The 20973-nt window shown below is 46.1% G+C and overlaps 1 protein-coding gene across 1 annotated transcript; it reads right to left on the bottom strand.

Annotated features, from left to right (window-relative positions):
• Positions 1–945: 945 nt before the first annotated feature.
• On the bottom strand, positions 946–9176 carry LOC122939120 (chromatin accessibility complex protein 1-like). The gene is made up of 3 exons (XM_044295113.1): positions 9039–9176; positions 8134–8260; positions 946–1329 (listed from the first exon to the last, which is right to left on the bottom strand). Exons 1-3 carry the CDS (start codon positions 9159–9161, stop codon positions 1061–1063), a joined length of 519 nt encoding a protein of 172 aa, XP_044151048.1. The 5' UTR covers positions 9162–9176; the 3' UTR covers positions 946–1060.
• Between the last annotated feature and the right edge of the window lie 11797 nt (positions 9177–20973).

Here is a 20973-nt window from a genome sequence, read left to right as displayed (position 1 = left end):
TCTGTCAGCTCTCCTGTGTGGTGTAGTATAGAGGATCTGTCGCTCTCCTGTGTGGTGTAGTATAGAGGATCTGTCGCTCTCCTGTGTGGTGTAGTATAGAGGATCTGTCAGCTCTCCTGTGTGGTGTAGTATAGAGGATCTGTCGCTCTCCTGTGTGGTGTAGTATAGAGGATCTGTCAGCTCTCCTGTGTGGTGTAGTATAGAGGATCTGTCAGCTCTCTGTGGTGTGTAGTATAGGGATCTGTCGCTCTCCTGTGTGGTGTAGTATAGAGGATCTGTCAGCTCTCCTGTGTGGTGTAGTATAGAGGATCTGTCAGCTCTCCTGTGGGTGTAGTATAGAGGATCTGTCAGCTCTCCTGTGGGTGTAGTATAGAGGATCTGTCAGCTCTGTGTGGTGTAGTATAGAGGATCTGTCAGCTCTCCTGTGTGGTGTAGTATAGAGGATCTGTCAGCTCTCCTGTGGTGTAGTATAGAGGATCTGTCAGCTCTCCTGTGGGTGTAGTATAGAGGATCTGTCAGCTCTCCTGTGGTGTGTAGTATAGAGGATCTGTCAGCTCTCCTGTGTGGTGTAGTATAGAGGATCTGTCAGCTCTCCTGTGTGGTGTAGTATAGAGGATCTGTCAGCTCTCCTGTGGGTGTAGTATAGAGGATCTGTCAGGCTCTCCTGTGTGGTGTAGTATAGAGGATCTGTCAGCTCTCCGTGCGGTGTAGTATAGAGGATCTGTCAGATCTCCTGTGCGGTGTAGTAGTAAGACACATAGCTCTGCATAGGAGCTGCATACAGGAAACAACTCAAGTGTCCCCCTCTCCAGATGAATCAGCTGTTAAACGGGTTGTCTAACCCATCAGCCCATTTACTGTGGATCAACATGTATCATATTTGAATGTGGCCCCCGTGGGTAGAGACCACACAAGTCCATAAGGACTTTCCACAAGGTCCACTTATATTCAGACAATTTATTGGGAATGTTGATCCATTATAAACAGTAAAAAAATAAATCTACAACCGAGAAACAAGAAAAGTCTTTTAAACCATCAGGAACACCAAGAGACCAGAAGATCAGTCGTCCTCCTCCTCCTCCTCCTCCCCCTCATTATCCTCCTGTTCATAATCCTCATCTTCTTCATCAGAGTCATCGGTCTCTTCTTCTTCCACCTCCACCTCCCCCTCCCCCACCTCCTCCTCCTCTTCTTCTTCTTCCTCTTCCTCTTCCTCCTCCTCTTCTTCTTCTTCCTCCTCCTCTTCATTACTGTCATCATGGACGCGCGCTTCTTCCTTCTCCAGCATCTTGAGGTAGTCACTGGCAAGGATTTTCTTCGGCAAAATGTCTGCAAAAGAAAAAGTGGACAATGAATACGACGTTTTCTTCCTGGTTAGTTTGGATCCCGTCTCCTGGAGAATTACAGGAAATTCATCGCGATTTTACTATGAAATTACTACCTTGCGCTACTTTCACACTAGCGTTAATATTTTCCGGCATTGAGATCTGTCATAGGATCTCAATACCGGGAAAAACACATTCATTGTCAATAGGGACAAAACTGAACCGAACTGAGCGCTTCGAATGCATTCTGTTCTCATAGACCTGATCTGTCCTGACCCACAATGCAAGTCAATGGGGATGGATCCGTTTTCTCTGACCAATAGAAAACTGATCCGTCCCCCATTGACTTTCAATGCAGTTAATGACGGATCCGTCTTGGCTATGTTAAAGCTAATACAACCGGATCCGTTCATAACGGATGCAGAAAAACGGAAATGCTAGTGTGAAAGTAGCCTTAGAAGTGCAGCACTTATAATAAGTCTGTAGATTGTTAAAGGGGTTTTCCCGAGATATATAATGGTGACCTATCCTCTGTGATGGCCCGCATTGCTGAGAAATATGGTTTTTATATGCAAATGAGCCTCTAGGAGCAACGGGGGCGTTACCATTACACCTAGATGCTCAGGTTTCTTTTGCCACTGTACTTGATTGACAGGGCAGGCAGTGAAAGAAGAGCCCACACATCTCCATAGACATAACTATAAAAAGAAGGTATGGGAGTCAGAATATGGCCTTGACAAGAAAAAATTTTATAATTATTTTTTAAATAAAACCCATAAAACTAGTGAAATTGTGCTTTTTTTCTTCAAATTCTACCTATTTGGATTTTATGTTGCCGCTTCCCACTACATTATATGCAATATTAATGGTGGTAAAAAAGTACAACTTGTCCCCAAAAACAAGCCCTCATACGGCTATGTGAAATAAAATAAAAGTGATGGCTCTGGGAGGGCAGGGAGCGAAAAACGAAAACGGAAAATCGCTGTGTAAGGAAAGGGTTAAAGGCTATATACGCCTTTAACCACTTCAGCCCCGCTAGGTGAAACCCCCTTCATGACCAGAGCACTTTTTACACTTCGGCACTACACTCCTTTCACCGTTTATTGCTCGGTCATGCAACTTACCACCCAAATGAATTTTACCTCCTTTTCTTCTCACTAATGGAGCTTTCATTTGGTGGTATTTCATTGCTGCTGACATTTTTACTTTTTTTGTTATTAATCAAAATGTAACGATTTTTTTGCAAAAAAATGACATTTTTCACTTTCAGCTGTAAAATTTTGCAAAAAAAACGACATCCATATATAAATTTTTCGCCAAATTTATTGTTCTACATGTCTTTGATAAAAAAAAATGTTTGGGCAAAAAAAAAAATGGTTTGGGTAAAAGTTATAGCATTTACAAACTATGGTACAAAAATGTGAATTTCCGCTTTTTGAAACAGCTCTGACTTTCTGAGCACCTGTCATGATTCCTGAGGTTCTACAATGCCCAACAGTAGAAAACCCCCACAAATGACCCCATTTCGGAAAGTAGACACCCTAAGGTATTCGCTGATGGGCATAGTGAGTTCATAGAACTTTTTATTTTTTGTCACAAGTTAGCGGAAAATGATGATGATTTTTATTTTTATTTTTTTCTTACAAAGTCTCATATTCCACTAACTTGCGACAAAAAATAAAAAATTCTAGGAACTCGCCATGCCCCTCACGGAATACCTTGGGGTGTCTTCTTTCCAAAATGGGGTCACTTGTGGGGTAGTTATACTGCCCTGGCAATTTAGGGGCCCAAATGTGTGAGAAGAACTTTGCAATCAAAATGTGTAAAAAATGACCGGTGAAATCCGAAAGGTGCACTTTGGAATATGTGCCCCTTTGCCCACCTTGGCAGCAAAAAAGTGTCACACATCTGGTATCGCCGTACTCAGGAGAAGTTGGGGAATGTGTTTTGGGGTGTCATTTTACATATACCCATGCTGGGTGAGAGAAATATCTTGGCAAAAGACAACTTTTCCCATTTTTTTTATACAAAGTTGGCATTTGACCAAGATATTTTTCTCACCCAGCATGGGTATATGTAAAATGACACCCCAAAACACATTCCCCAACTTCTCCTGAGTACGGCGATACCAGATGTGTCACACTTTTTTGCTGCCAAGGTGGGCAAAGGGGCACATATTCCAAAGTGCACCTTTCGGATTTCGCAGGCCATTTTTTACACATTTTGATTGCAAAGTTCTTCTCACACATTTGGGCCCCTAAATTGCCAGGGCAGTATAACTACGCCACAAGTGACCCCATTTTGGAAAGAAGACACCCCAAGGTATTCCGTGAGGGGCATGGCGAGTTCCTAGAATTTTTTATTTTTTGTCGCAAGTTAGTGGAATATGAGACTTTGTAAGGAAAAAAGAAAAAAAAAGAAAAATCATCATTTTCCGCTAACTTGTGACAAAAAATAAAAAATTCTAGGAACTCGCCGTGCCCCTCACGGAATACCTTGGGGTGTCTTCTTTCCAAAATGGGGTCACTTGTGGCGTAGTTATACTGCCCTGGCAATTTAGGGGCCCAAATGTGTAAGAAGTACCTTGCAATCAAAATCTGTAAAAAATGGCCTGTGAAATCCGAAAGGTGCACTTTGGAATATGTGCCCCTTTGCCCACCTTGGCTGCAAAAAAGTGTCACACATCTGGTATCGCCGTACTCAGGAGAAGTTGGGGAATGTGTTTTGGGGTGTCATTTTACATATAACCATGCTGGGTGAGAGAAATATCTTGGCAAAAGACAACTTTTCCTATTTTTTTATACAAAGTTGGCATTTGACCAAGATATTTTTCTCACCCAGCATGGGTATATGTAAAATGACACCCCAAAACACATTCCCCAACTTCTCCTGAGTACGGCGATACCAGATGTGTGACACTTTTTTGCAGCCTAGATGCGCAAAGGGGCCCAAATTCCTTTTAGGAGGGCATTTTTAGACATTTGGATCCCAGACTTCTTCTCACACTTTCGGGCCCCTAAAAAGCCAGGGCAGTATAAATACCCCACATGTGACCCCACTTTGGAAAGAAGACACCCCAAGGTATTCAATGAGGGGCCTGGCGAGTTCCTAGAAATTTTTTATTTTTTTGCATAAGTTAGCGGATATTGATTTTTTTTGTTTTTTTCTCACAAAGTCTCACTTTCCGCTAACTTAGGACAAAAATTTCAATCTTTCATGGACTCAATATGCCCCTCACGGAATACCTTGGGGTGTCTTCTTTCCGAAATGGGGTCACATGTGGGGTATTTATACTGCCCTGGCTTTTTAGGGGCCCTAAAGCGTGAGAAGAAGTCTGGAATATAAATGTCTAAAAATGTTTACGCATTTGGATTCCGTGAGGGGTATGGTGAGTTCATGTGAGATTTTATTTTTTGACACAAGTTAGTAGAATATGAGACTTAGTAAGAAAAAACAAAAACAAAACAAAAAATTTCCGCTAACTTGTGCCAAAAAAAATGTCTGAATGGAGCCTTACAGGGGGGGGGGGGGTGATCAATGACAGGGGGGTGATCAATGACAGGGGGGTAATCACCCATATAGACTCCCTGATCACCCCCCTGTCATTGATCACCCCCCTGGTAAGGCTCCATTCAGACGTCCGTATAATTTTTACGGATCCATGGATCGGATCCGCAAAACACATGCGGACGTCTGAATGGAGCCTTACAGGGGGGTTATCAATGACAGGGGGTGATCAGGGTGATCACCCCCCTGTCACTGATCACCCCCCCTGTAAGGCTCCATTCAGACATCCGCATGATTTTTTACGGATCCATGGATACATGGATCGGATCCACAAAACACATGCGGACGTCTGAATGGAGCCTTACAGGGGGGTGATCAATGACAGGGGGGTGATCAGGAGTGTATATGGGTGATCACCCCCTGTCACTGATCACCCCCCCTGTAAGGCTCCATTCAGACATCCGCATGATTTTTACGGATCCATGGATACATGGATCGGATCCACAAAACACATGCGGACGTCTGAATGGAGCCTTACAGGGGGGTTATCAATGACAGGGGGTGATCAGGGTATTCAGGGTGATCACCCCCCTGTCACTGATCACCCCCCCTGTAAGGCTCCATTCAGACATCCGCATGATTTTTACGGATCCATGGATACATGGATCGGATCCACAAAAACATGCGGACGTCTGAATGGAGCCTTACAGGGGGGTTATCAATGACAGGGGGGTGATCAGGAGTGTATATGGGTGATCACCCCCCTGTCACTGATCACCCCCCTGTAAGGCTCCATTCAGACGTCCGCATGATGTTTTACGGATCCATGGATCCATGTATCAGGATCCGTAAAACTCATGCGGACGTCTGAATGGAGCCTTACAGGGGGGTGATCAATGACAGGGGGTGATCAGGGAGTGTATATGGGTGATCACCCGCCTGTCATTGATCACCCCCCTGTAAGGCTCCATTCAGACGTCCGCATGTGTTTTGCGGATCCGATCCATGTATCCATGGATCCGTAAAAATCATGCGGACGTCTGAATGGAGCCTTACAGGGGGGTGATCAATGACAGGGGGGTGATCAATGACAGGGGGTGATCAGGGAGTGTATATGGGTGATCACCCGCCTGTCATTGATCACCCCCCTGTAAGGCTCCATTAGACGTCCGTATGCGTTTTGCGGATCCGATCCATGTATCCGTGGATCCGTAAAAATCATACGGACGTCTGAACGGAGCCTGACAGGGGGGTGATCAATGACAGGGCGGTGATCAATGACAGGGGGGTGATCAGGGAGTTTATATGGGGTGATCATGGGTGATCAGGGGTTTATAAGGGGTTAATAAGTGACGGGGGGGGGGGGTGTAGTGTAGTGTGGTGTTTGGTGCGACTGTACTGACCTACCTGAGTCCTCTGGTGGTCGATCCTAACAAAAGGGACCACCAGAGGACCAGGTAGGAGGTATATTAGACGCTGTTATGAAAACAGCGTCTAATATACCTGTTAGGGGTTAAAAAATTCGGATCTCCAGCCTGCCAGCGAACGATCGCCGCTGGCATGCTGGAGATCCACTCGCTTACCTTCCGTTCCTGTGAGCGCGCGCGCCTGTGTGCGCGCGTTCACAGGAAATCTCGCGTCTCGCGAGATGACGCGTATATGCGTGACTGTGCGCCAGCCTGCCACCTCCGGAACGCACATGTGCGTTAGGCGGTCCGGAGGTGGTTAAGGGGCATTTATTTTTATTTCTGCATTGTACTTATTTTGAGCTAAAAATCTTTTTTTCAATTGGTCTTTATTAACAATATGGAATATTTTCCTCTGTACAGAGCCGAGATGCTCTGCTAGCTGCCTGACCATGTTTTCTCTTTTCCGTCATCTGAGGGGCAGACGGACTCCTTATCTCTGACGTTTCTAAACACTCATTAGAGCTCAGTTCTTACCTTATTGAGGAGAATGTGGCTTAAATAACTGTTTATGACCTCTCAGTAGTTTGGAGATAAGGTTTGGCACAAAGGGCAAGTACCAATCACACAGCTAGAAAAATAGTTAACCCTTTGTGACAGAACAGCTAAATATTTGTAATAAAGGCCAATTAAAAATAAGTTAAATGCAATCATAAAAAATAAAAATAAAATTTACTCCAAAAAGGTGTTAACCCCTGTTTTGGGCCTTCGTGGACAAGCAATTGTGTTTCATTTTTTTTCATCATTGTATTCTAAGAGCTATAACTTTGTTACTTTTCGGTCACTGCCGCTCTATGTTGCACCATTCTGGAGTCCAAATAACTTACAGATTCATTTTTAACTCTTTCTGGAGGGGGAACCATAAATACTGCCACTCAGTTTTTAAATTACAAATTTTGTGGCGTTCACTTTTTGGTAAAAAAATAACTCTATCCTCTGGGGTCAGTTGGATTACAGCGACTCCAAGTATATATCGTTTTTTAGTTTGTTTTTTACGTTTTGCTACATTGGCACAATAAGGACAGTTTTTTAGTTTTTTTAAAGAATGTTTCTGTGTCGTCACATCGCAAGACCCATAACGTTTTTATTTTTCTTTCTACAGAGCTGTGTGAAGGTTATTGGTCCATAACACTGATTGTTTGTTTTTATTCCCTATTTTGGGTGGCGAATAAGCAAATAACAGCAATTCTGGAAATGTTTTATGTTTTTTTTATTTGGCTATTTTTTTTACGGCACTCGTGGTGTGGGCCTCTTTCACACGACCGTATGGCTTTTTCAGTATTTTGCGGTCCGTTTTTCACGGATCCGTTGTTCCATTTTTTGTTTCCGTTTTTCCGTATGGCATATACAGTAATTACTTAGAAAGAAAATTTGGGGCTGAACCATTGAAATAAATGGTTCCATATACGGAACGCAAAAAACGGCCCGCAAACTGAAAGAAAAAATGGCCGCGGGAAATTGGCTTAATTGTGTAGCTCGGGTCATTACAGACGCAGCCATAACTAATACGTAGAGAGGATTTTAATTTAGCTTTTTTTTTTTCTATTGAAAAAGGTGCATTTTTTTTTTACTTGGAGATTTGTTTTATTTAATGAAACTTTAACTTTTTTTTTTAACAATTTACTAGTCCCACAAGGAGACTGTGTCGGGCGATCTTTCGATCACTTCTACAATACACTGTGCTGCTTATGCGGTACACTGCATTATACTATCGCCCGCCATGCTAAGACATCATCCTAGTGGTATGCCACGTCTAAGGTGACACAACCCCTTTAAGGGCTTGCCACGTCCTCTTTCACCAAGCAGCAGAAGACATGACGGGGGCCATCACTTACCAGACAGGAACTGGAAGGTCTCGGACTCCTCGGCCGTGTGCGACAAGTCGTCGTACGTCAGCGCGTTGGACTCTTTGCCGCTGCCGTGCTTGTAGGAGTACGACGCCAGGTATTTCACAAACAGCTCCTGCCGGGGAGAAAACAGGAGGATATGTCAGAACCAGGGGCCCGACGGACCACCGGACCTTCTGGATTAAAGGAATTCCAGTGCACATGGGGTTAGCGATCATGAAAGGGACGCGGTAACGATCCATGTACTCTTCCCGTGCGGCTCAGCTTGCATTTCATTCACATTAAAGGAACGCTCCAGCCAGTACAGAGGGGGCGGAGCACGACACCGGGATTCTCGCTTTGCCCACAGGTCTGTAACTTTCTTGTGTGTTAGGATCTCTGCTGGCTGTCAGTGAATGGTAACATCCTTGTTGACAACCAGAGGAGGAAAAGGGATACAAACCTAATGGCTCGCACACAGCAGAGGGTCCGTTACAGTGGTAATAGAGAACTAGGGATTTCTAGATCAGAGCTGGAACGCTCTCGATTCCGGCTCTGTGGCTTTTGCGCGATTGGACAAGTAGGAATCGTGGTCTATTCACTGACAGCAAGCTAAAGGGCACAAACTAACAGCGCAGAAGAACCGCGGCAGTCCGATCGCCCCAACTGCGCTGCAGAAGTAGATAAAATCTACGGCATAGAAAAAACGTAAAAAAAAAAACGACACTAGGTGCGAAGTTGTGGCGCGACATTGCGGTCTTAGGTCACATGACTGCAAATCATCCCATAACTGTAACCATACCGCCCCAGCCCTGTATTATCCCTTTACCAGTCATGATTGACCCCCCAACCCCTATCTTACGGGTGATGTCACATGACGTCATTTACTTCCCGCGTGACGTCACCCTCAGTACCGTAGCTTTGGCCGTGATGATCAGGGCATCCTGGTTGATGCTGGACACATCAGGGGAGCTCCTCATGATCACTTTGATCCGGGCCAGAGGCAAAGACACGAGCCGGCTCTCTGTCCCCGCCATCTCCCTGTGTGTGTGTGCGCGCGCGGGAACAATAAAGATTTCTGCCTTCAAAACAACACGGACAACGTGCAAAAGACATGAACTACGTCTCCCGTGATGCTTCGCGGCGGGCAGCAGGGGCGCTGAGCCAGTGCCAGACCGTCAGATAGTACTGTGATAGCGGCCAATAGAGCGAGGCATCACGGGAGTTGTAGTTCTATGTACAGTCTGGAGTGGGAACCGGTTCCTTTGTGTTAAGGGCCTTACAATATTGTCAGACTCTGTACAGTTGTATAAAGTGGGCGTGGACTGTGGTGACCAATCAGATTTAAGGTTTCCTTTTGGGAACTGAGATCTGGTTGCTATGGGCGACAGCGGCACATAAGGCTGTGTTCACACAGGGGTTCTCTTTGCATTATTCTGTTCTGTTGTGCAGACAGCAGGCCCTTTAGCCCGGCTTCCATGTCGCGGATGCACTGCTGCCCATTAGCGACTGCAGTCAATTTGAAAAACGCGCCTGCCGTGTGTGAACACTGCCTATGATTTTAATGCGTTCGGTACCTCATTCTCCGTTATGTCAGGATGACGGCAAAAATACCGCACGGCGCGACTTTACTGCATTCATTATCAAAAGCAGAAACTTAAAAAAAAAAAAAAAACTTTTACTTATAGGGTTTTCAAAGAGAATTGGCGTTTATTTCCGGGATGTCTTTTTTCCCACTGTTTGACAATACTTCCAGCTTGTTTTTTCTATCCTTATAAATGTCGGATATTTTTATTTCATCCCCTATGTTTCCTTTTAAGGAATCAAAGACGGTGCGCTGAGATTCTTGTCTGTAATCTATCCGTTTTTTTCTTAGCTTTCCTACTATCCCGTAATAAATTAGGAAAGAAGGTTTTTCTGTCCCTCTTTTGTCCTTGCATTCTTCCTGTGTGTAGTAGTATCTACTTTCCTCTTTATTCCAGAAATCTGTTACTGTTTTTGGCCCCTTCCAAATGGAAGTGTTTTTTATATCTGGCTGGAGAAGTGCTAGTGGATTTAGGTATTTGGGACATTGCCAGGAGAGTCCAAGTGTTTTCCTTACTGAGTTACTTCTACTTTTGATGTTAAAGGGTTTTCCATAAGATGTGAGATGTGAGTGATCGGCGGGTTGTCAGGTGTCAGTCAGGAGGAGCTGAAGGTGGCCGCGGTCCAGCATGGGAAGTCTATGTCAGGGATCAACAAACTTCAGCACTCCAGCTGTGTGAAACTACAACTCCCAGCATGCACAATTGCACAGCTGTTGCTATAACTTTAATGGATGTGAATGGTGTATGCTGGGAGTTGTAGTTATGGAACCGCTAGAGTGCCAGAGGTTGCTGATCCCTTATTGATGCACAGAAGATCAAATATTCACAAGGTCAGTGTTTGGCATCAGTACTGGGTCCAAAATACAGAAGACGTGCAACACTGATCAAATGCTGATCACGTGAAAACCGTCTGCTGCCCTAGATGATCTTCACCATCATCTGAGATCTCGTTCATCCATTATCTCCAGTATCATACGTTGTTATTGACTACCAACCCCTATCTCCGCTATTACCTGCTATCCTCCTCCATCTCTGCTATCATCCTCCATCTCTGCTATCCTCCTCCATCTCTGCTATCATCCTCCATCTCTGCTATCATCCTCCATCTCTGCTATCATCCTTCATCTCTGCTATCATCCTCCATCTCTGGTATCATCCTCAATCTCTGGTATCATCCTCCATCTCTGCTATCCTCCTCCATCTCTGCTATCCTCCTCCATCTCTGCTATCATCCTCCATCTCTGCTATCATCCTTCATCTCTGCTATCATCCTCCATCTCTGGTATCATCCTCAATCTCTGGTATCATCCTTCATCTCTGCTATCATCCTCCATCTCTGCTATCATCCTCCATCTCTGCTATCCTCCTCCATCTCTGCTATCCTCCTCCATCTCTGCTATCCTCCTCCATCTCTGCTATCATCCTCCATCTCTGCTATCATCCTTCATCTCTGCTATCATCCTCCATCTCTGGTATCATCCTCAATCTCTGGTATCATCCTTCATCTCTGCTATCATCCTCCATCTCTGGTGTCATCTTCCATCTCTGGTATCATCCTCCATCTTTGCTATCCTCCATCTCTGGTATCATCCGCTATTATCCGCTATCATCCTCCATCTCTGCTATCATCCTCCATCTCTGATATCCTCTATTACCCGCTATCATCCTCCATCTCTGGTATCATCCTCAATCTCTGTTTTCATCCTCCATCTCTGCTATCATCCTCCATCTCTGCTATAATCCTTCATCTCTGGTATCATCCTCCATCTCTGGTATCATCCTCCATCTCTGCTATCATCATCCATCTCTGCTATCATCCTCCATCTCTGCCATCATCCTCCATCTCTGCTATCATCCTCCATCTCTGCTATCATCCTCAATCTCTGGTATCATCCTCCATCTCTGGTATCATCCTCAATCTCTGCTATCATCCTCCATCTCTGCTATCATCCTCAATCTCTGCTATCATCCTCCATCTTTGCTATCCTCCATCTCTGGTATCATCCACTATTATCCGCTATCATCCTCCATCTCTGGTATCATCCTCAATCTCTGTTTTCATCCTCCATCTTTGCTATCATCCTCCATCTCTGCTATCATCCTCAATCTCTGGTATCATCCTCCATCTCTGCTATCATCCTCCATCTCTGCTATCATCCTCCATCTCTGCTATCATCCTCCATCTCTGCTATCATCCTCAATCTCTGGTATCATCCGCTATTATCCGCTATCATCCTCCATCTCTGCTATCATCCTCCATCTCTGGTATGATATGCTATTACCCGCTATCATCCTCCATCTCTGCTAACATCCTCAATCTCTGGTATCATCCTCCATCTCTGCTATCATCCTCCATCTCTGCTATCATCCTCAATCTCTGCTATCATCCTCAATCTCTGCTATCATCCTCAATCTCTGGTATCCTCCTCCATCTCTGCTATCATCCTCCATCTCTGCTATCATCCTTCATCTCTGCTATCATCCTCCATCTCTGGTATCATCCTCAATCTCTGGTATCATCCTTCATCTCTGCTATCATCCTCCATCTCTGCTATCATCCTCCATCTCTGCTATCATCCTCCATCTCTGCTATCCTCCTCCATCTCTGCTATCATCCTCCATCTCTGCTATCATCCTTCATCTCTGCTATCATCCTCCATCTCTGGTATCATCCTCAATCTCTGGTATCATCCTTCATCTCTGCTATCATCCTCCATCTCTGGTGTCATCTTCCATCTCTGGTATCATCCTCCATCTTTGCTATCCTCCATCTCTGGTATCATCCGCTATTATCCGCTATCATCCTCCATCTCTGCTATCATCCTCCATCTCTGATATCCTCTATTACCCGCTATCATCCTCCATCTCTGGTATCATCCTCAATCTCTGTTTTCATCCTCCATCTCTGCTATCATCCTCCATCTCTGCTATAATCCTTCATCTCTGGTATCATCCTCCATCTCTGCTATCATCCTCCATCTCTGCTATCATCCTCCATCTCTGCTATCATCCTCCATCTCTGCCATCATCCTCCATCTCTGCTATCATCCTCCATCTCTGCTATCATCCTCAATCTCTGGTATCATCCTCCATCTCTGGTATCATCCTCAATCTCTGCTATCATCCTCCATCTCTGCTATCATCCTCAATCTCTGGTATCATCCTCAATCTCTGGTATCATCCTCAATCTCTGCTATCATCCTCCATCTTTGCTATCCTCCATCTCTGGTATCATCCGCTATTATCCGCTATCATCCTCCATCTCTGGTATCATCCTCAATCTCTGTTTTCATCCTCCATCTTTGCTATCATCCTCCATCTCTGCTATCATCCTCAATCTCTGGTATCATCCTCCATCTCTGCTATCATCCTCCATCTCTGCTATCATCCTCCATCTCTGCTATCATCCTCCATCTCTGCTATCATCCTCCATCTCTGCTATCATCCTCAATCTCTGGTATCATCCTCCATCTCTGGTATCATCCTCAATCTCTGCTATCATCCTCCATCTCTGGTATCATCCTCAATCTCTGCTATCATCCTCCATCTCTGGTATCATCCGCTATTATCCGCTATCATCCTCCATCTCTGCTATCATCCTCCATCTCTGGTATCACCCTCAATCTCTGCTATCATCCTCAATCTCTGCTATCATCCTCCATCTCTGCTATCATCCTCCATCTTTGCTATCCTCCATCTCTGGTATCATCCGCTATTATCCGCTATCATCCTCCATCTCTGGTATCATCCTCAATCTCTGTTTTCATCCTCCATCTCTGCTATCATCCTCCATCTCTGCTATCATCCTCCATCTCTGGTATGATCCGCTATTACCCGCTATCATCCTCCATCTCTGCTATCATCCTCAATTTCTGCTATCATCCTCCATCTCTGCTATCATCCTCAATTTCTGCTATCATCCTCAATCTCTGCTAACATCCTCCATCTCTGGTATCATCCTCCATCTCTGCTATCATCCTCCATCTCTGCTATCATCCTCCATCTCTGCTATCATCCTCCATCTCTGCTATCATCCTCAATTTCTGCTAACATCCTCAATCTCTACTATCATCCTCCATCTCTGCTATCATCCTCCATCTCTGTTTTCATCCTCCATCTTTGCTATCATCCTCCATCTCTGCTATCATCCTCCATCTCTGGTATGATCCGCTATTACCCGCTATCATCCTCCATCTCTGCTATCATCCTCAATTTCTGCTATCATCCTCCATCTCTGATATCATCCTCAATTTCTGCTATCATCCTCCATCTCTGCTATCATCCTCCATCTCTGGTATCATCCTCCATCTCTGCTATCATCCTCCATCTCTGCTATCATCCTCCATCTCTGCTATCATCCTCCATCTCTGCTATCATTCTCCATCCCTGCTATCATCCTCCATCTCTGCTATCATCCTCCATCTCTGGTATCATCCTCAATCTCTGCTATCATCCTCAATCTCTGCTATCATCCTGAATCTGTGCTATCATCCTCCATCTCTGGTATCATCCTCCATCTCTGCTATCATTCTCCATCTCTGCTATCATCCTCCATCTCTGCTATCATCCTCCATCTCTGGCATCATCCTCAATCTCTGCTATCATCCTCAATCTCTGCTATCATCCTCAATCTCTGCTATCATCCTCCATCTCTGCTATCATCCTCCATCTCTGCTATCATCCTCCATCTCTGCTATCATCCTCCATCTCTGCTATCATCCTCCATCTCTGCTATCCTCCATCTCTGGTATCATCCGCTATTATCCGCTATAATCCTCCATCTCTGATATCATCCTCCATCTCTGGTATGATCCGCTATTACCCGCTATCATCCTCCATCTCTGCTATCATCCTCAATCTCTGGTATCATCCTCCATCTCTGCTATCATCCTCCATCTCTGGTATCATCCGCTATTATCCGCTATCATCCTCCATCTCTGGTATCATCCTCCATCTCTGCTATCATCTGCATGCAGTTTGTAGGTCCTCCCTGGGTTTCCTCCCTTAGACAGACTGATAGGGGACTTAGACTGTGAGCCCCATTGGGGACAGCGTGATGCTAATGTCTGTAAAGCGCTGCAGAATAAAGTAGCGCTATATAAGTGCATAAAATAAATAAACAATATCACTCGTTACATCCGCCATCGTCTGCTGTCTCCGCTATCCCCTCATTTTGAAACTGAAACTGTTTTTAGTAATGGGATTTTCTTGGACCTAAAGTCCATCTGTCAGCAGTTCTTGTCCCTATGACACTGGCTGACCTGTTATATGTGCGCTCGGCAGGTGAAGGCGTCTGTGTTGGTCCCATGTTCATATGTGTCCGCATTGCTGAGAAATATGATGTTTTATTATATGCAAATGAGCCTTTAGGAGCAATGGGGGCGTTACCATTACTCCTAAAGGCTCAGCTCTCTCTGCAACTGCTGCGCCCTCTGAACTTTGAATGACAGGGCCAGGTGTGATGATGTTTACACTGCCTGGTTCTGTCAATTAAAGTGCAGAAGGCGCGGCAGGTGCAGAGAGGGCAGAGCCTCTCGGTGTAATGGTAACACCCCCGTTGCTCCTAGAGGCTCATTTGCATATATTAAAATTTCTCTCAGCAATGCGGACACATATGAACATGGGACCAACATAGACGCCTTCAGCTGCCAAGCGCACATGTAACAGGTCAGCCGGTGTCATAGGGACAAGAACTGCTGACAGATGATTGCGTCTCAGACAATGCCAGTGGGTTAGTTAATTGCGTCTCAGACAATGCCAGTGTGTTAGTTAATTGTGTCTCAGACAATGCCAGTGTGTTAGTTAATTGTGTCTCAGACAATGCCAGTGTGTTAGTTAATTGCGTCAAAGACAATGCTCATTGTATTTTGTTGATTGCGTTACAGACAGAGGGAAGGGGGTTTTGTGTACAATTGCTGGGAAGGTTTCAATACTGTAAATGCATGTGATTGGCAAAAATATAAACTGTCACAGTCTTCTACAAGGGCCCCAGGGGGAGTGTCCCTTGCTAGGAGACCTGCATAAAAGGCTGAAAAATAACCCATTAAAGAGTTGCTGTTTTACATTCAACATAGAGCCTCTTCTCATGTGTGTGGGGATTGCTATACGTGTAAACTCCCCTGGCTATCACTACTAGCTCTTGTAAGAGCTGTTCCTGGCTCCTGTGGTGGTTTTGGTGTAGAGTGAAGTGTTTGGAGTCCTCGGGAAGCACTGGGAGCATTCATCAATGGAGGTACCCGGTCGGAGTGCTATGAGATCCGTTACAGAGTCTTATAACCTGATACCAGTTCCATGATCTTCACTTTGATGAGAAATACCGGGTTAGAGTCCAGTATTTTATACGTGATGGTATCAGACAGTTGGCGATTAGCCTCTTGTACGTATTTATCCTTGTCCATAATCACAATGGAACCGCCTTTGTCTGCGGGCTTGACCACCAAGGACTGGTCCTTCATCAGGTTAAGTACTGCCTGTCCTTCTTTAATAGTGACATTACTAGTTATACGTAACTCACCCCTTCTTGCCGCCTCCACCTTAGATTGAACCTCATTAGTTACTAGATGGACGAACGTCTCAACGGGGTGATAAGTTTTAGGGGGTGTAAATTTACTTTACAGATGTAAGCCTATATCCATCAGCTTTAACATCGCTGTCTGATTTGGAATTTTGCGGTGACACGTTTAGGCAGGGCAGACATCAGGATACACTCCTTCCTGATAATTGCCCCAGTCGTTGACCCGTGTACCTATCCTTAGGACACGTCATCAATTTCAGGTCAGTGGGGGTCTGACACCCGGCACCATCGCTGGTCCGCTGTGTCAAGCAGCCGCTGGCACCAGAAATGACACAGTGTTTGGACACTACAGTACAGTATACGGCACCGGTGGATCAGTAGTGGTGCCAGCTATCAGATCCTCCTCTGGTTATATGTACAGGTATAGGTTCTGGCTATATGTGTAAGTATGGGTTCTGGTTATATGTGTAGGTATTGGTTCTGGCTATATGTGTAAGTATGGGTTCTGGTTATATGTTGTCACCGCCAGTTCTGTGAGAAGGTCTGGCAGACGTTCTTCTCTACCTCTTGCATGACGTTCTTTGTTTTGGTTTCACTTTGTCATCTCCTTTCCTTCTCCCAGGTGTCACCTATTTAGACTAATTGTCTCCCTTTATATTCCCTCCCATACTGCCTCACTTTGCGGTTTATACTACTTCCTGGCTGAGGTGTTCACTGCTGGAGGCTGCTGCTGTTTGCTAAGATAAGTCTTTTTCTTTATTTGTGTTTCCTTGCTGGCTTGACTCTAAGTGACCCTGACTCCATCCGTATTAAGTGCAGGGAGCCAGTGGTCGTGTCGCCTCACTATTATAGGGTTTTCAGGTGTCACACAGTCTTAGGTACGTGGGCATGCAATCGTCTACCATTCAGACCCTTGCATGGGCATAGCAGTCAGGGAGAGCTCTTAGGGTTTTATAGGGCTCATCCATATGCTCCTTAGTTTGGGATCAAGCCAGTCGGATGTTTATTTATAAGTTTCAGCTTTCTGCAACATCATCCGTGACATTTGTGTAGGTATGGGTTCTGGTTATATGTGTAGGTATGGGTTCTGGTTATATGTGTAGGTATGGGTTCTGGTTATATGTGTAGGTTTGGGTTCTGGTTATATGTGTAGGTATGGGTTCTGGTTATATGTGTAGGTATGGGTTCTGGTTGGGTCACAGCTTGCAGCCTTAATGCAGTTTTTCAGAAATTAAGTTACTTTACTGGAATACCCCTTTAATAAAGTCTCCTCACACCACCCCATTCTAAAATGTGGCCACCGGGAATCCAGGACATCAGATGATTGGCCTGGTGCCCTGTGCTGCAATGGCAGCCCATGCCTGCTGCTGTCCGGTTTCCTCCAGGCGGACATGGACGCCAAGACACACCCCCTTCTTCTTCTGTTCCAACGGTCCGATCAGCAAAGAGTCCAACCACTGGCATCCCATGAGTCTTCTGTAGGAAAAGGCCTGAGCTTCTCTATCAGGACTTCCTGGCCTGTCTCTAGGGCGCGTCCCTGGCTCTTAATAGACCAGCACATATCCATTGTAGTCTCCTTCAGCCAATGGCTAGTCACTTTATGTGGTATTTAGGCACATAAAGGGGGATGTCTGAGCTTTAAGTTATGTAGTGTACTAGGTGAAGGTGCACTGTTCCGTTTGTCTGTGTCACGGCTGAGGATGGGGAAAACCCTCAGCCGTGCGGTGCCAGGTGATGGTAAGGTTGCTACTTGGCCAGAACCACAGAATTAGGGAGCAGGTCACCTCCTAGCGCTTCCCTAATCTGACCCTGACTCCTAGCTGCATGGGCCGCCCTTAAAGGTAGGAGGGCCCATACTCAGGAACCTCGGATCCCTACTGACCCTCCGTCGTTCCCTGAGCTAGGAGCTGTGTAGACAGCCCGTTCCTCCTGGACACGGAGAAACAGGAGTCTAAAGTGGCCAAGCTACAAGGGGAAAAGCACACAAACACACTCACCTGTTACCGCCGGCAACGGCATGCGTGGCAACCGTGTCCTGAAGAACAGCCAGCAGGCCGAGACACTGCCACCACATGCACACAACACCAGACGTTGCCGCGGACAACCGCAAGTGAAGGGAGGTGTCTAAGTGCATACAAACATGACCTCGTGCACAACAAACAGACAAAGGAAGTGTACACAAACACACGTTGCCAAGTGCAACCGCACGCATGCCTGTTGTCCGCGGCAACCGCACCTGAGGCAAACCACTAAGTGCCCCCAGCTGCGGTTGACACAACACCAAACCGCGGGCAACTGCATGCGGCTCCCAAGGAGTCACGACCATGACCAAGGGTCGTGACAGTCTGCCTGTGTACCGACCAACTGCCTGTTCAATGGCTCTGACCCTCTGCTGCCTGTCCAGACTGTAGCATGTTTTCCATATTGACATTTGCTGCCTGCCCTAACCTCAGACAAGTTTCATGTATTCTCACAAATGCTGCTTTCCCTGACCTGTGCCTGTTCCCTGACTACAAGTATTGCCTGACCTTTTTTGCATCACACCAGTGTCCTTGACCCCAGTGGGTCAGTTGCCAACCACACTGGGGCTATTCCAAGAAGTAGAAGTCTGGTGGCTCCTCTGCAGTGAAGTAAAAATCCCTGTATGGGTGTTAAAGGGTGAATACCATGGGACTGCTAAGACAACACCCTTAGGACTGGGCGACGTCAAACTGGTTGGGGCAGTGGTTTCACACCCGCTGCCCATAACAGTAAGCTTAGACCATGAAATCTGCTGCCCCCCCCCCCCCCCCACCCCCAGATGGGTCTACCAGAGTTTTTCCAAGAACTTGGCTGAACAGCGTGAGCACCAGGAGCAATTACTCTTATATGTCCATCTGAGGATACAGCTTATGCCTTTCACTTGCTCCACACTATGATGGGGACCTCAAACCGTGTTGTGACTTCATCAACCAGTGTACCAATCTATCCTCTACAGAGTCTTGTAAGAGCCTGGGCCTACAACTTCTGCAGCCTCATCCGTCCTGCAACTTTGTCAGGGCAATCTTACAGTTGCTCAATACGCCATTCAGATCCGTTCCCTGGTTTCTGAGTTGGACTGGAACAATGAGGCTTTAGTGGCATTGATCGTTTTTGTAGGCTCTGTCAGGGTGTATTAAGGAAGAATTGTCAGGTTGTGATGTGCCGGCTACATTAGAAGCTTTGATCTCCCTTGCTACCTGTATTGATCTTCGGTTCCGGGAGTGTGCCAAGGAAACAGTCAGTGAGAGAAGATCTCCTTGGTTGACGCCATTATTCCAGAGATAGAAGAGGGTGACTGAGCTTTAAGTTACTTAGCGTGCTAGTACTAGTTGAAGGTGTGCTGTTCAGTTTGTTTGTCCATGTACCGACCATTGACATCAAAGAGAAAAATGACTTTTCATATAAAACAAAAATAATACCCCTTCTTAGTATATATATTAGGCTACAGGGCCGGCTCCAGGTTCATGTGGGCCCTTGGGCGATAAATCCCAGTGGGCCCCCATGAGGCATTTTTTTACATTGACATGTCCCCCTGTGGCTCCCACGCGGTATAATGACCCCCAGTGGCCCCTATACAGTATAATGACTACTAGTGGCCCTTCACACAGTATAATGACTACTAGTGGCCCTTCACACAGTATAATGACTACTAGTGGCCCTTCACACAGTATAATGAACCCCCAATTCCCCCCCCCCACTGTATTATGACCACCTGTGGCCCTGCATTCAGAATAATAACCCCCAGTCGCCCCCATTCAGAATAATGACCCCCAGTAGCCCCCACACTGGGGGAATACTGTATCGAGGGGGCTCTGGGGGTCATTATACTAAATGGGGGACACTGGGGGTCATTATACTATGTAAAGGGCCCTCACAGTATAATGACCCCACAGTGACCCTCCATTCAGAATAATGACCCCCAATCGCCCCCACACTGGGGGTTATACTGTATGGAGGGGGCACGAGGGGTTATTATATTTAATGGGGGCTCTGGTGGTCATTATGCTAAATGGAGGGTCAATGGGGATCATTATACTAAATGGGGGGCACTGGGAGTCATTATACTGTGTAAGGGGCCCTCACAGTGTGATGAATGACCCCCCAGTGGCCCCCTCACATACCTATCATTGCAGGGGAGCCGGCGGTCCTGTCATTCACTAACCGAAGCTTCCTGCGCTCCTTCTCTCCGGCGGCCGCTGCAGCAGTGAGCCAGGCCTGGAGCAGAGAAGGAGATGTGCAGTGATGTAGGTAGAACTGACTGGGCCCCACAGCAAATTTTAGTACGCCCCTCTCCCCCCAATGTGTGTTCACATCACGTTTTTCCTATCGGTTTGATGTATACAAATGTGCAGCGCTCCACGTTTTTGTATCCTGCAGAGTCAAGTAAAAAATGCATACGTTAACATATATGTTTTTTTACAATGGAACTGTATGGTGAACGGACGCCACTGTACGGCATCAGTCTGAGGATTGTATGGTGACCGGACGCCGCTGTACGGCATCAGTCTGAGGATTGTACGGTGACCGGACGCCGCTGTACGGCATCAGTCTGAGGATTGTATGGTGAACGGACGCCACTGTACGGCATCAGTCTGAGGATTGTATGGTGACCGGACGCCACTGTACGGCATCAGTCTGAGGATTGTATGGTGACTGGACGCCCCTGTACGGCATCAGTCTGAGGATTGTATGGTGAACGGACGCCACTGTACGGCATCAGTCTGAGGA

Source organism: Bufo gargarizans, chromosome 5, assembly GCF_014858855.1.
Source record: "Bufo gargarizans isolate SCDJY-AF-19 chromosome 5, ASM1485885v1, whole genome shotgun sequence".
Classification (NCBI taxonomy): domain Eukaryota; kingdom Metazoa; phylum Chordata; class Amphibia; order Anura; family Bufonidae; genus Bufo; species Bufo gargarizans.
This window is presented reverse-complemented; position numbering and strand designations above follow the sequence as displayed.